Genomic DNA, 12,880 nt, shown 5'->3' with positions numbered 1-12,880 from the left:
TTGCACGGAAGCTCAAATTACCGGCGAAGTGTGCATGACCTACCACCAGGGGGCTCCCAAGAGCATTTTTTTTTCTTTTTGTCCATAAAATAAAGATTTCTACATACATCATCAAATATTTATTATTGTAAAAACAAATCATTTCATGGTGAAATTGTGTGTTTTTGTTATTATAATGACATAGGCTCACTGAGGGGGCCCCTTGGTGGTGGTGGGGCCCTAAACGGCTGCTTAGTTTGCTTATTCCTTGGGCTGGCCCTGACAAAGAGCAAAAAAGCTCAATGGATATAAATACAATGAATTGTAAAGCATGTTGTTAGTTATTATAACTGTATTTTTAAGCAGCTTCACTGCATTGTATTTATGAGGATTAGGAGTCTCATCTGTAGCAAGCTGAAACATACAGGAACTGACTTTACAACTTAGCACAGTACACAGTGTGCCTGTACATTTAAGTTTAAACACTTTCAACAATGTTATGTAACATCTCAAATAATTTGATCTGCCTGCTGGTGAAATCCATTTGGTTCTCACCAAGCGAGCTAGTTGCAGTATTTAGGAATTACCGTCCCTGAAGCATCAAATCAGCATGAGGGGTTGCAGTAAAAACATTAATGAACACATTTTGTGATTTGTTTTCCTGCCTATAGTTAATTTGCTATCCTCTTTTGTGTGTGCAGTCATTTTATTGTTTAAAATTTGACAAGGCTGCATGCTCTTTGTTATTGTGTTTTACAGAATACTAGAGGAAATATGTTAAGCTTCCAGACAGCGATATCTGCTGCCACATCTCATTATGCGTTTGTTGTCCATCTAATCCTTGGGGTTTGTAATTTGCTTGTATGCACTCATGAAGTTTAAAGCAGGATTAGGCCCCTGGCAACCAAATGTCACTTAGTTGTACAGTCCTCATTGGACAGCTGGAGAAAATCCACTGCAAATCAACAATTCAGCCAATATTTACTGATTGTCAAAACTGCAGTGATTACATGAATGACTAGCAACAAGAACTTAAAAAAGACATAGATGAGTTGAAGTTTTCATTTATTTCATGACTCGTGTGTCTATGAATAACATGTAGCATAAAGCAGACACATATTTTTTGTTTGCTTTATACATATACGGCACCTTCCAAGATTATTGACACTTTTTTAAAGATGTGTACAGTCTTAAACTAAATGTGTCCATTATTATAGAAGCAAAATCATTTTATGTCCTAGTATCACAAGTATGTCATAATGATGTATTTCCACATGCACAGACAGTAAAGTTGTGGTATTGTTAACCTGTTAAAGGCTAATGCAACTACAATGCTGTCGGGATTCCACATGCCAATCATTCATTTACTGCACGAGTCCGGTACGTGGGCTGCAAAACTGCAAACAAGACACCTTTGAATAAAGTCATTTAAGATCGCAGAAAAGCCCATTGGGTGCCTTTTGACCCCTCTGGAAAACCTTGCCACAGCACACAGAATAAACAGAGCAGAAAACATCTTCAAGAACCAAACCCATCTTCTCCTCTTTGACGTGCTGGAGATGCTACAGCCTGCCAGAGTAGAAACAACAACTCCAGTTTTAGAAACAGTTTTAACCAACCATCATCTACACAATCAACAAACTTTGAAAAGTTTGTTGTGAGGACTTTTCACTCCTCACTTTGATATGTATTTGTGCACTTTTATTGCATCAAGTATAATTACAATCCATAGTTTAAACATATTAGCATTCTGCTTTTTTGTGTTTGTGTACGTTGCTTTGTTTATGTTGTGTAATAAAGATGATTCTGACAACTGGAATCATAATTGATCAGGTGAAACTAAAACTATTCTGCAACACAACAAACACTTAATATGTTGAAAAGCACCTCAAGATGAAGTTCTGTCACATTAAAAAAGTGGTTATGTAAAGTACTAAAAGCAGAGCAACTAATAAAATGGAAATCTTTCCACGGTAAGTAAAGGTTCTCAAAAATAATGGTGGATTTAACAATATTTTTATTGTAAGACTAGTTTAGTCATGCAATAAAATGTCAAGATATTTGAAGATTTTTTATGTCACACCAATAAGTGTCTTAGGAGCTATATCTGTTTGCATGTAGCCAAGCTGTGCGTCTTTTGATCACATCCACGTTAATATTTAAAGAATGTTTTATAGAAATCAGGATCAGGCAGGAGTGCAGTCTCCTAAAATAAAAACCTCATGAAAGCCCCTCCTTTGATTTCCTTTTGACCTATATTTCAGGAGGTATCAGTGCAGACAGCCCTAGCTGAATGGAGAATACACATATAAAACGTAAAATATTTATCCTTCTTTGTCGTCAGGCTGGTGGGTTCTTTTCATTTATGTGAGTAATGGTGAAGTTAGAAAAGAGAGGCCATTTGTCTCAACAATACTTTCCCTCTGAGGCTGCACTTTAACGCGAGTGAACAAGACAGAAAGAAGACTTTAGGACAGCCACATCTCCTATTTATAGCCTTTAGAAGAGCTCTGTGTTGCATATCACGTAAAGCACAAAGTGGACCTGAACATCATTTTACTTAGTAATTTTACAGTAAAGGAAATTGCTTACTTTAGCCACATAAAAGGCAACTTTGAACACAAAGTGATGTTTGAGATGCACAGAGAAGGAAGCTTGCAAAACAGTCATTGTGTAGAAAATTTTGAAAATCCAATGTTTCACAAAAAATAGCAAACAATCAATATGTGCTAAAGCTACATTTATTGACATAAAAATGTGGAGTTCCACAAGAATTGCATTTTAATTTCTACATTAATGACATTTGTGGAACATCTGGTAAGCCACATTTATTGGGAGTAGATTACACAAATATGTTTTGTTCTAGAAGTGACTTAAAAATTGTAGTAGAAAATGTGGTAGGTGGAATGGTTGTTTTTTATGATTACTCTTAATCTAACGGCTTCATTAGCAGGAGAGAAGGTCAATCAAATTGCTGTTGTAGCTGACTTTCCTCCTACTAAGAAAGCAGAAAAATAAGTTGGTTTGGAGAAAATTAAGAGGCTTTTTGACTCGACGTATAGCAGAGTTTTTTCTCTGGAGATTGTTTTTTGGGAACTGATGGGCCGAAAATCTTTGTATTCAAATTTTAGAGAGAAAGGGGGAGATATTGACAGGTCTCTTGATAAGGTTAAGCCTTTAAAGGCTGATAATCCTCTGAGCATCCAATTATCTTTTAAACAGTCACAGAGTACATAAAATTAATACATAAAGTGTGCAAAAGAACAGAACAGTGTTTTGCATTCATTGGAAATTTTGTATTTGCCACATTTTCTCCATAGCCAAGTTACTGTATGTTTGGGACAGCAGCACAGATAAATCATTTTTTCTTTTACAATAAAAGAGCATTACATCTTACATAACACATGATCAAGAGAGGAACTTGTTTCTTTAATGTATAGGAGCTTTTTGTACAATGACAATTACGGAAACAATTTTTTTAGAACTGTATAAACACAAACTGATTTAATTTGGGTATTTCAGGTTTTATACAGTAAAATACATATATATTTTTAATTTTCAATTTAATAAATTCTATACGCACAAAAAACCTGTGGCATATTATGGTCATAAGAGATTTATGAAGCTGTGTTATTACAAAAAGTTATATTACTGTTCCTTTGTAATATTTGAAATGCATGTACATCGTGTTTTTTCCTTTTCCATATTCTATTATCATAGTATATTTTTAACAACCTTGTTTTAAATTTTTGTGGAGAGTACTGATTTATGTCTTTTGAAATAAAAATCAAAAAATAAAACTGAATGAATTTTCAGTTCTGGTGTTACAAGCAGTTCCAGAAAAACCGCCACCGAACAACATGAACTGAAACTAAAAAGTGAATCAGGGCCCTCTACTGGCAGTAAAGCATAAATCCCAACAAAGACTCAACGTAAGGCAAAGTAAACAGTTTTTATTTATTAAACAAAAAAAATTATATTTTGGCTGTTACATCCTAATGTTATGTGTGGCTGACATGCTTTACATGCAAACAACTCACAGAGCAACACGCTCAAAATTGTATAACATGATCTGTTAGTCTTTGGCTTATTGGCACTTAGTATAACATTGCCATAAAAATTAAGCAGCTACAGGAAAACATTTAAAGCTAATTTTCAAAGGCTTGCAAGCAGAGGAAAAAATTGTGAAACTAAAAGCAGAGAGGAGAGGATTTTTGCTTTTTTTTTTTTTAATTTCATACATTCAAAAGTTAGTGTAAGCATAATTATGGCTTCCTAAACATGAATCTTATCATGTGACTTCTGCTTATGGGAGTTTTGTTAAAAAATTCTTTTTGATAAGACTCATATGACATTCCTGGAGTTTTAATACCTTCATTGCCACAGCAAAACTGTGAGCTATAATCTAAATATTTTATTTACTAAATAAATTGCATAGTCACTGTCCATGCTTATGTTCCTTCTTTCCTTAAAGATGATTTTCTTTAAAGAAAGCTGCAAACTACAGCAGACTTTAAGTTCAAAGGATTACAATGTAAAATTGATATATTATTATGTGGGACAGACAATTTTACTACAGAATATATAGGTTAAACTTAAATGATGTAGGAAATGTGGCACAAATCACACAAGAATCTATTTCTTTAAAACCTGATTTGTCACCCAATAGTATATTAAAAATCATCTTAAGTATATATGAAAATATATAATCAATATTGATTGGCTAAAGGCATTTGCGGCATGCATCAGACGTGATATATGTCCTACGTATATCGTTTCAGTGTGGACGTATATATTGTCCCTCTGTGGTCATTCTGTTTAGTCGTTTCCGCCACACAGCTTCAACAGCAGTTTCTTGTAATCCCCTGAAGTATCACTCTGAGAAACACACAAAAACAAAAATATATTACACAAGCAAATACAATACCCTCCAAACTCATTGTGGCCTTACATTTAAACAAAATCTTTATTGAAGTAGCAATTGCGCAGGGAAACGTTTAGATTACTTTTTATTTATAGTTTTAAAGTCAAAGTATCTTTAGGATTATAATAAGTAATCCATTTCTAAAAAAAAATTTGTTTTTTATTTGGAACATGAATTTGTTCCGAAAGAACTACTGGGACTTTAACTTTAATTGCGTGCTTTTCAGCAGCAAACACTCCAGGTGGGTTTGGTACAAAACAAAATATGTAAGAAAACACCTTATGTCTGATTCTTTAGTATAGTGAAGAATCTGTGATGCGGTGGATGTTTTTCTCTCATTTTTAGAGACGATGGAGCCTTAAACTCTTCTAAATATCAGTTGGTCTTAAATAAAAGTTACATTTATGTTACCCAGGATTGCATTAAACTCATTTACCTTGAACTCCTGAATATAAACCAGTACACGTTAAAAATAAGATGGACTCTCACAAAAACACTGAAAATCTGTTACTGTGGGGACGGTCGAGAAGGTGATAACCCAGAATATATGGAAAATCAATGGAGACACAGTTCACCTGCGTTGAACCATGAAAATCCACTTTCTTCCATGGCCATCTGGCTTTATATGCCTAACTTCTTTTTAAAAAAAAACCCTGAAATGTGAGCTGAAGAGAACAAAGCAAAAGAGGACACAGGAAAAAAAAAATCTCTCTACTTCTTTCAAAGAGGAATTGTCAAAGATTTTTCTCTGTATGTTCCAACCTTACAAAATGTTAAAGGAGAAAACAAAGTGTTGTCCTATTGGCAAAATACACAAACTATTAAATGCAGTAGAGTCAGTAGTTATGTTTTTGTAAAAAAAAAAGAAAAAGAAAACAACTTAATTTAAATTAAATGCAGTTTTAAAAAGTGTTCACAATAAGTGCCCCTACAATTAAGATATATTCATTTTTAGGCTTTTTACACCTCTTTACCAATAATTGCAGAGAGTGCCTTAGGTGAAACTTGGACTTTAACAAAATGAACATGATGAGTGGAGCTTACAGAGATGGAATTGTACAGTGACTTCCCGTAGGCCTTCAGAAACTCCTGTCTGATATCCAGCATGTCCACCTCAGAGCGGGACACCATGACACGGATGAGGGTCCTGTCCTTGGTCCCTGCTCCCTGTTAGCAAATCATTCCATTACACGTCCATTACACTTTTCCATCCTTTAATACACATTATGGGATGGCAACAGCTTTTCACTATTATAAAGAAATGAAAAGATAATGGAAAGGTGTACCTTCATGGCCTTCTGGAGCCGTTCAGCAAAGTAGACTGGAGTATTCTTGATGCATTTGACTAAAATGAACAGAGACCAGAATGTAACGTGTTGCTTTTTCTGTGATAGAAATTATAGAATTTATCCTTCTCTTATTTTTTCAAAGTCTCTAGTAGTCAAAAATGATAAAGTCTGTTAATCCACCTTTCTTGTGATGTTGTGTGCTTTTATTCATGTAGTTTAATGACAAACTTCAAGAAATGTTATGATAAATGTTATGCTTTTGTCATATTACGTTTACTGTCAAACTTATGTCAAGCACAGTGCCTTGTAAAAATATTCACAACTATTCAATTCTTCCACATTTTGTTACAATCAAGCTTCAAGGTATATTATTGGTATTATATGTGGTAGATCAACACAAAGTAGTGCAAAATGATTTAAGAAGGGGATTCAAAAATGAAAAAAGAAGGAATGGCATTAGTGAGAGAAGTAGAACAGGAGAAGGGAAAAAAAAAAAGATGGTCATAAGTAAGAACACAACATCTAAACAATGCAAAAAAAAAAAAAATACAAGGGTTAAAGTGAATGTACATATATTGTCAATAATTCTACTTTTTTTTTTTTTTTAATTATCCAGACCGGTAAAGTACTGAAATAAGTTGCATAGGAACCCTAAACATGGAAAACCGCAGAAACATGAAGGCTATTTGGTCAGATGAGACGAAAAATTAACCTAATAGACTACATGCAAACACTGCATGGGAGAGAAACCCAACACTTAACACAACAGTCCCAAACACTGTGGTGTTGCTGTACTTTGTGTTGATGAAGCACACAATATCCTAAAGGTATACAATCAAATTTGTGATTGTAATGTGATAAAAGGTAAAAAGAAAATCAAGATGAATGAATAATTTTGCAAGACGCTGTCAAATCCTGCGATTGTATATTAATAGTAGAATTTAGACAGCCTACTCATCTTGATTATGAATTATTAAGCTGCCTGACTGGTTTTAGACTGCCTCTTAAGACAGAACAATGGCTGAAACTAAAAGTGAACACACCAACAGCCACCATCCCAGACTCCAGATTTCCAGACATTTCCCTGCATATACTCTTTTCAACATCTCTCCCAGTCATCTGCTGGTACTCCTGGAAAACTGGCAGCAAAAAAAGAGAAAGAAAAGTAAACAGCATGGTTACAATCATACTATATGCAAAAAAGAAAGAAAGAAAACAAGCAAATGACACACCTGCACGCAGGTGGGGCTTGCTGCGAGCACACAGGATTGCATTGAACTGTGACTCATCAGTACCCACTTTATTTTCACCAGCCGCATACAATTTCTAAGAAATGAGAAAACTTGATGATCTTGTTTTTAAGTTCTTCCTAAACTCATTTTCAACTATGAACCAGCTTGAAAGCCATACCTGAGCGTCCTGTTTTGCCAATGAGATGTCAACAGTCTCCCTTTCATCACGATTTCCCTGATTTGAATAAAACAAAACGACATCAGCGAGGCAGAGTACATACGAAACTTCAAGCAGGGGTAGTGCTTCAGCCAAATAACTCGCTCTGATTGAGCATGAGCTATTTTTTTTAAACAATGAGCACAAATTTAAGTCTCAAGAAGTACAAAGATGTTGGTAACATACCCTAAGAGTTGCAGCTGTAATTGCAGTGAAATGTGGCTACACAAAGACTTTGGAGAGTTGAACATAACACTTTAGATTTTAGGAGTAAAAACCAGTTTGGAAATTATTAATAATTTTTCTCTACTTTCCAATAATGTACAACTTCGTAGTGTAACATTCTAGAAAAAATACAGTTTTGTTTTGGTGTTCATGTGGTTGTAACATGACAAAAATGAATAAATGGTAAATGGCCTATACTTGTAGAGCGCTTCATCAAGTCCCCAAAAGCGTCTCACACAACACCTAGTCATTCACACACACATATTCACACTACAAGCACAACTCTTGCAGTTGCATGTTTTTTTTCACACACACATATTCACACTACAAGCACAACTCTTGCAGATGCATGATTTTTTCTCCCCCCCGCCTCTCCCACGTTTTTATCATTGTGATCAGCTCTCAGAGTGGGATCTGCAAACTCTAACTGACTTTATGGTCTCTGAGTATCTCGAGGGTAAAAACATACTTCATGCCTCATATTATGTAACCCTAATCTCAGATTTAGCTGCCCAATAGCTTGCGATGCTTAAAATCAAGACAAATCTACCTGACAAAGAGACACCAGGAGTCTGCGGAAATGACCAGAGGTGTCGCTGGTAATGGCGTCCTCCAATTTCTTTCCGTATTCTGAAAGGAAAGTACATTTTTTAGGGGAAAAAACGTTGATTCAATATTTGGTTTCAACTCACATGTAGGCCTCTCAGATGGAGAAGAGATTTTCTTAATACAAGTCATGGCATTGTGTCAATGTGGGGTATTGAAAATCATAAATGTTTATGAAAATTTTAAATGTATAACACAAAACATGCAAAGATTTATTTAAAAAAATATATAATATTGTAATTGTCTAACAGACTAACTTATGAAAATAACACGTGCAATATTGCTGATTTGAGCCTCAGTTTTCCTCTTTGGCTAAAAACAACAAAGGCACTAAGCTGTGTTGCTGAACTAGAAAGCTGTTTTTGTTGCAAACACCTAATAAATGTCAGGACTGACTCACCGGCTTTGTAGATTTTGTTGATCTCTTGAATCTCTGCATTGGAACGTGACGATAAAATCTCAATCAGACATGCTTCATCAGTTCCAGCACCCTTAAAATACAACAAATTAAAAATGTTTAGTAAGGCATTCAACATATTTCTCCAATGACAATGTGGGTACTAAAGTAAAAAAGGAACCAAAACAATTTTTTTTTCATGATCAAATTTTCCTTTCAGTTACAAACTTCATAGTTTGTAGCTGTGGTATTTTATGCTTAAGTATGTAGAGGACAAACTGGCCAATTTTCCTAATCCTTTTCATCTATGTATGAAAAGGATTTACGGTAAGTACTATTTACATTTCATTTTGTTTTTCTTTGTCTTAGAAAGTACTTCTGACCCAATGCTTCTATACTTAGTTGTATCATTTTTCTCAATTAAACAACAAACCGCTGCTGCTATACACACTTTCTTTAACACCATTTTTTTTCAATTGGCCTCATAATCAACTGAATAAGACCGTACTTCAATTTAAATTAAATTATACTGCATGTATTTGGATCAGATAAAGTTTTCTCAAAAGTGGATCATATATATTATGTGAAACACCATACAACTTGGAAACATTTATCTTGAGATCATGCATTAACTTGAATCAAATGCAATCAAACCAATCCATTCCAACCTTTATAGCCTCCCTCAGCTCAGAGGCATCAAACTGCGTAGGGGTCTTTAACATGGCAAGAACCAGGTCTTCAAAGTCACTGCTAAGTTCAGACTTAAGATCACGGACTAAATCCTAGAAGGCAATAAAACAAAAACAGAACAGAATGAAAATGTAAACACAAAAGCACAGAAAGGAAAATTAAAAAAAAAATATATATATATATATATATATAGCAAATCAACCTTTCCATATGTAGTCTTGTAGGCTGGAACCAATGCAACTCTCTGCTTGTTGGAGCGATTTCCCAGGAGCTCAATAATGGCATTTTCATCAGTTCCTGTTTCAAAGTTTTTGTATTTAAAATCCATTCAAATGTTTTGAACTGTGACTGAGAAGTGGACCAATAGTGAATGGACGAAAGTATCTCATGGATTTATTTTCACGGGGTGACTCACCAATGCCCTTCATTGCTTTCCGAAGAACTTCAACGTCTTTCAGTGGATCAGCTCCAGGGAAATCTTTGATGGAACCCCTGTATCCTTTCTATAAATGCATATCGGCACATAAAGTACAAAACACAGGTGTATTCACTTGGCTGTATGAAGTTTAAGAGGAATTATTGAATAAGCACAAGTATAACCTACAGGAATTGCTGGCGCCTGAGGGTTGGTTGGAACGCCACCCCCGTATCCAGGCATCGAGGGGCCACCAGCAGGGGCTCCAGGATAATTTGGCATTGGTTGGCTTGGGGCAGGGCCCCCTGGATACCCCTGCGGAGCCCCTCCGGGCTGCAAAAAAGTATAAGGGCTATGAGGACTTAAACTCAGATAAAATAATCTTAGAAAACAGATGAAGGTTAGTTAGACTTTATCTGTTCATTTTATTTAAGACAGTCCACTTCAGAGATGCAGAAATAAGGATTCAATTACCGCGCCATAGCCACCTGGTGCTGCACCCCAGCCTCCCCCTGCAAAGTAAACAGCGGAACAGTCAACATGTAACTGAACTCTCCTTTTAAACAAAATGTAAATTTTTCTGGTGGCCTCACCTGCTGGAGGCATGGAGGGATAACCTCCCTGACCCGGTTGTGCAGGGTAGCCACCAGCCTGAGGAAAGCCTCCGGCTGGAGCAGGGTACCCTCCAGCTTGGGGAAATCCCCCTGCTGCTGGCGGGTATCCAGCCTGAGGAGGGTATCCGCCACCCTGTGGGGGGTAGCTTCCTCCTCCTGGAGGATAGGCACCAGGTGCCGGAGGATAGCCGCCCCCTGCCGGAGGGTAGGCGCCTGGTTGGGGTGGATATGCCCCTGGCTGAGGTGGGTAGCCCCCTCCCTGTGGTGGGTATCCGCCAGATTGTGGAGGGTATCCTGGGTAACTCATCTTCAGAATCTGGAAGTATAATGTACACTTAAGGAACATTGTCTAACCAAGTATAATTTCCGAGGTCCTAATGTAAAATTGCTTAACAACCCTTAGTTTTAAATTGAGATTCTCAAAGAAAAATATTATCACTTTTCATCACATGTTGATATAGTCCCAATATCCAAACCACAAACATCAAAAAGTAAAAAAAAACAAACAAAAAAAAAATCTTTAGTTCCACATTCACATGCAAATGCATCCACTGCAAGACCTGTTCAAATTGAACAATCATTGACGTGGCTTTGTAACTTCCCATTACTGCAAATAGGACTGCTAAGGAAGTTAGGTGATAAGCTATAAGGTAGACGGTCATATCTTAGTAGATTTGATGTTGTGCAGTGCTTTGTAAGATAATCACAACTTCTAATCATGTTTTATAATCCAACCCTGCTTTTGATTTCTCCAAAACTTTAACCTTGAATTTTCTGGTGTATTCCTTCATCTTTACAATCCTGTTTGTTCATTAATGTGCACTAACAAACTCATGAGGCCTTCACTAAGCAGCTGTATTTACACTGAGATTAAATTACAAACAGGTGAAGGCTATCTAATTAGACAACTTGACAGGTGGCACCGAATTTTATTTTGGGGTATGAGAGTGAGAGGCTTAATACTAATACAGAAAACAACATTTTTATATAATTTCAAAACCAACACGTAACATTTTTCCTCTACTTCAAAAGTGTGCAAAATAATGGATTTTATTGGAATGTCACATCATAGATCATCATTTCTGAAAATCCCCAAAAACAAATCCATCTTAGTTTTTTACTTGAAATAAAATGAACAAAAGTCAAGTCAGTTCATACAAAGTAACTTAAATTGTGGTCGAACAATGTTGAAGTTTCTGCCAATAAATAAAAGAAAATATTTAAAATCAAACTTCCCTTATTCTGAACCCAAAACACTAAGCTTCTTTGTAAAGATCAGAAATTCCTAGAATATGTTGAACACACCCAGCTGCTTTCCAGCATTATGTTCGACTCATAACAGCCGTGAAGCTTTCACGTGCTGTCGTAATTGTCAAATCTTTTTTCCAGGCGGGATTTACAACTACCCTAAAACTAATAGGCTATTTGCCAAAAGGATGTGAGAAGAAATATATAACAATGTTTTATTTTTTGTAAGATATGCTTTGTGTATCCAGCATATAAACTTTAAGGATGACTTAAGTTAGACTTAGACGTTTATTTTACTTTTGTGAAGGACAATAATACGAAGCTCACTCAAACACAGCAACATTTCTAACTTGAAAGCATCATAGGCCTGAATTTCCAACACCGGAGCTAGCTAAAATTGCGAGATTTTTACAGCAAAATCGCATTAATACCCAAGTACTCGCATAAGCGCATTTAACGAAGATAATAAAGCGACATTTTGCTCAAACTTTGTTATTTTAAGTGTTAAAGCACTTGGAGGAAATTGGACGCAGAGTTCATTCTTTGTTACTACCATTTTTAAGAAAACTATCATCTTTGCGCCTTTAGCAACCGACCTTAATAATACGGAGAAACGCGTAATAGGAGGCTTGCTAGGTATAGTGTAAAAACAAAAACAACGCTGCGACCATTTTCATCGAAAAAAAAAGACAAGCTTTTGCTGCAGCTTCTGCGCAGAATCAGTTTTATTTGGTCAAGGCTAATCTACTACATTCCAGTCTCGGAAACAAAAAGTCTCAAAACTGTTGAATCTTCTTTTTCTAGACGAACTAGAATCGTCTAGAAAAACCCTAAAATTCCTTCTTGATTTTAGGTTGTGAAATTACAGAAACACTTACTCACAGATTACTGGCTTGCGCCGTCAGATCCAGGAAGAGAAACGCGAGGGAGAGGAGACTAGAGGAGTTAACATAGGTGGGTGGGTCCATCTGCAGGCTCCGTTTCCGTCCCCTTTTAAACAACCTTTACTCCCAACGAGGCTGCTGGTGACTCAGAGAGCTGCAA

The 12,880-nt window shown here is 36.1% G+C and overlaps 1 protein-coding gene across 2 annotated transcripts; it reads right to left on the bottom strand.

Annotated features, from left to right (window-relative positions):
* Positions 1-3,912: 3,912 nt before the first annotated feature.
* On the bottom strand, positions 3,913-12,847 carry LOC116726692 (annexin A11-like). 2 transcript variants are annotated; one of them, XM_032573522.1, is made up of 15 exons: positions 12,715-12,847; positions 10,568-10,904; positions 10,449-10,486; positions 10,164-10,307; positions 9,975-10,062; positions 9,762-9,856; positions 9,538-9,651; positions 8,873-8,963; positions 8,417-8,496; positions 7,603-7,659; positions 7,425-7,518; positions 7,236-7,331; positions 6,190-6,248; positions 5,948-6,070; positions 3,913-4,857 (listed from the first exon to the last, which is right to left on the bottom strand). In XM_032573522.1, exons 2-15 carry the CDS (start codon positions 10,893-10,895, stop codon positions 4,798-4,800), a joined length of 1,467 nt encoding a protein of 488 aa, XP_032429413.1. In that variant the 5' UTR covers positions 10,896-10,904; positions 12,715-12,847; the 3' UTR covers positions 3,913-4,797. The 2 variants fall into 2 exon arrangements, with proteins under 2 accessions (XP_032429413.1, XP_032429414.1); XM_032573523.1 differs by having other exon boundaries at positions 12,719-12,847.
* Positions 12,848-12,880: the final 33 nt, after the last annotated feature.

This window comes from Xiphophorus hellerii, chromosome 10 (assembly GCF_003331165.1).
Source record: "Xiphophorus hellerii strain 12219 chromosome 10, Xiphophorus_hellerii-4.1, whole genome shotgun sequence".
Taxonomy (NCBI): domain Eukaryota; kingdom Metazoa; phylum Chordata; class Actinopteri; order Cyprinodontiformes; family Poeciliidae; genus Xiphophorus; species Xiphophorus hellerii.
Note: the sequence above shows the minus strand (reverse complement) of the source record. Positions and strands in the feature narration are given on the sequence as shown.

What these genes read in the sequence shown, in the direction of transcription:
- LOC116726692 (XM_032573522.1), bottom strand. Translation starts at nt 10,895, where the DNA reads ATGAGTTACCCAGGATACCCTCCACAATCTGGCGGATACCCACCACAG. An exon ending in CTCAGGCGCCAGCAATTCCT is followed by an intron (nt 10,063 to 10,163) that starts GTAGGTTATACT and finishes ATGCATTTATAG; the next exon opens with AAAGGATACAGGGGTTCCAT. An exon ending in AGCTGAGGGAGGCTATAAAG is followed by an intron (nt 8,964 to 9,537) that starts GTTGGAATGGAT and finishes TTGTATTTTAAG; the next exon opens with GGTGCTGGAACTGATGAAGC.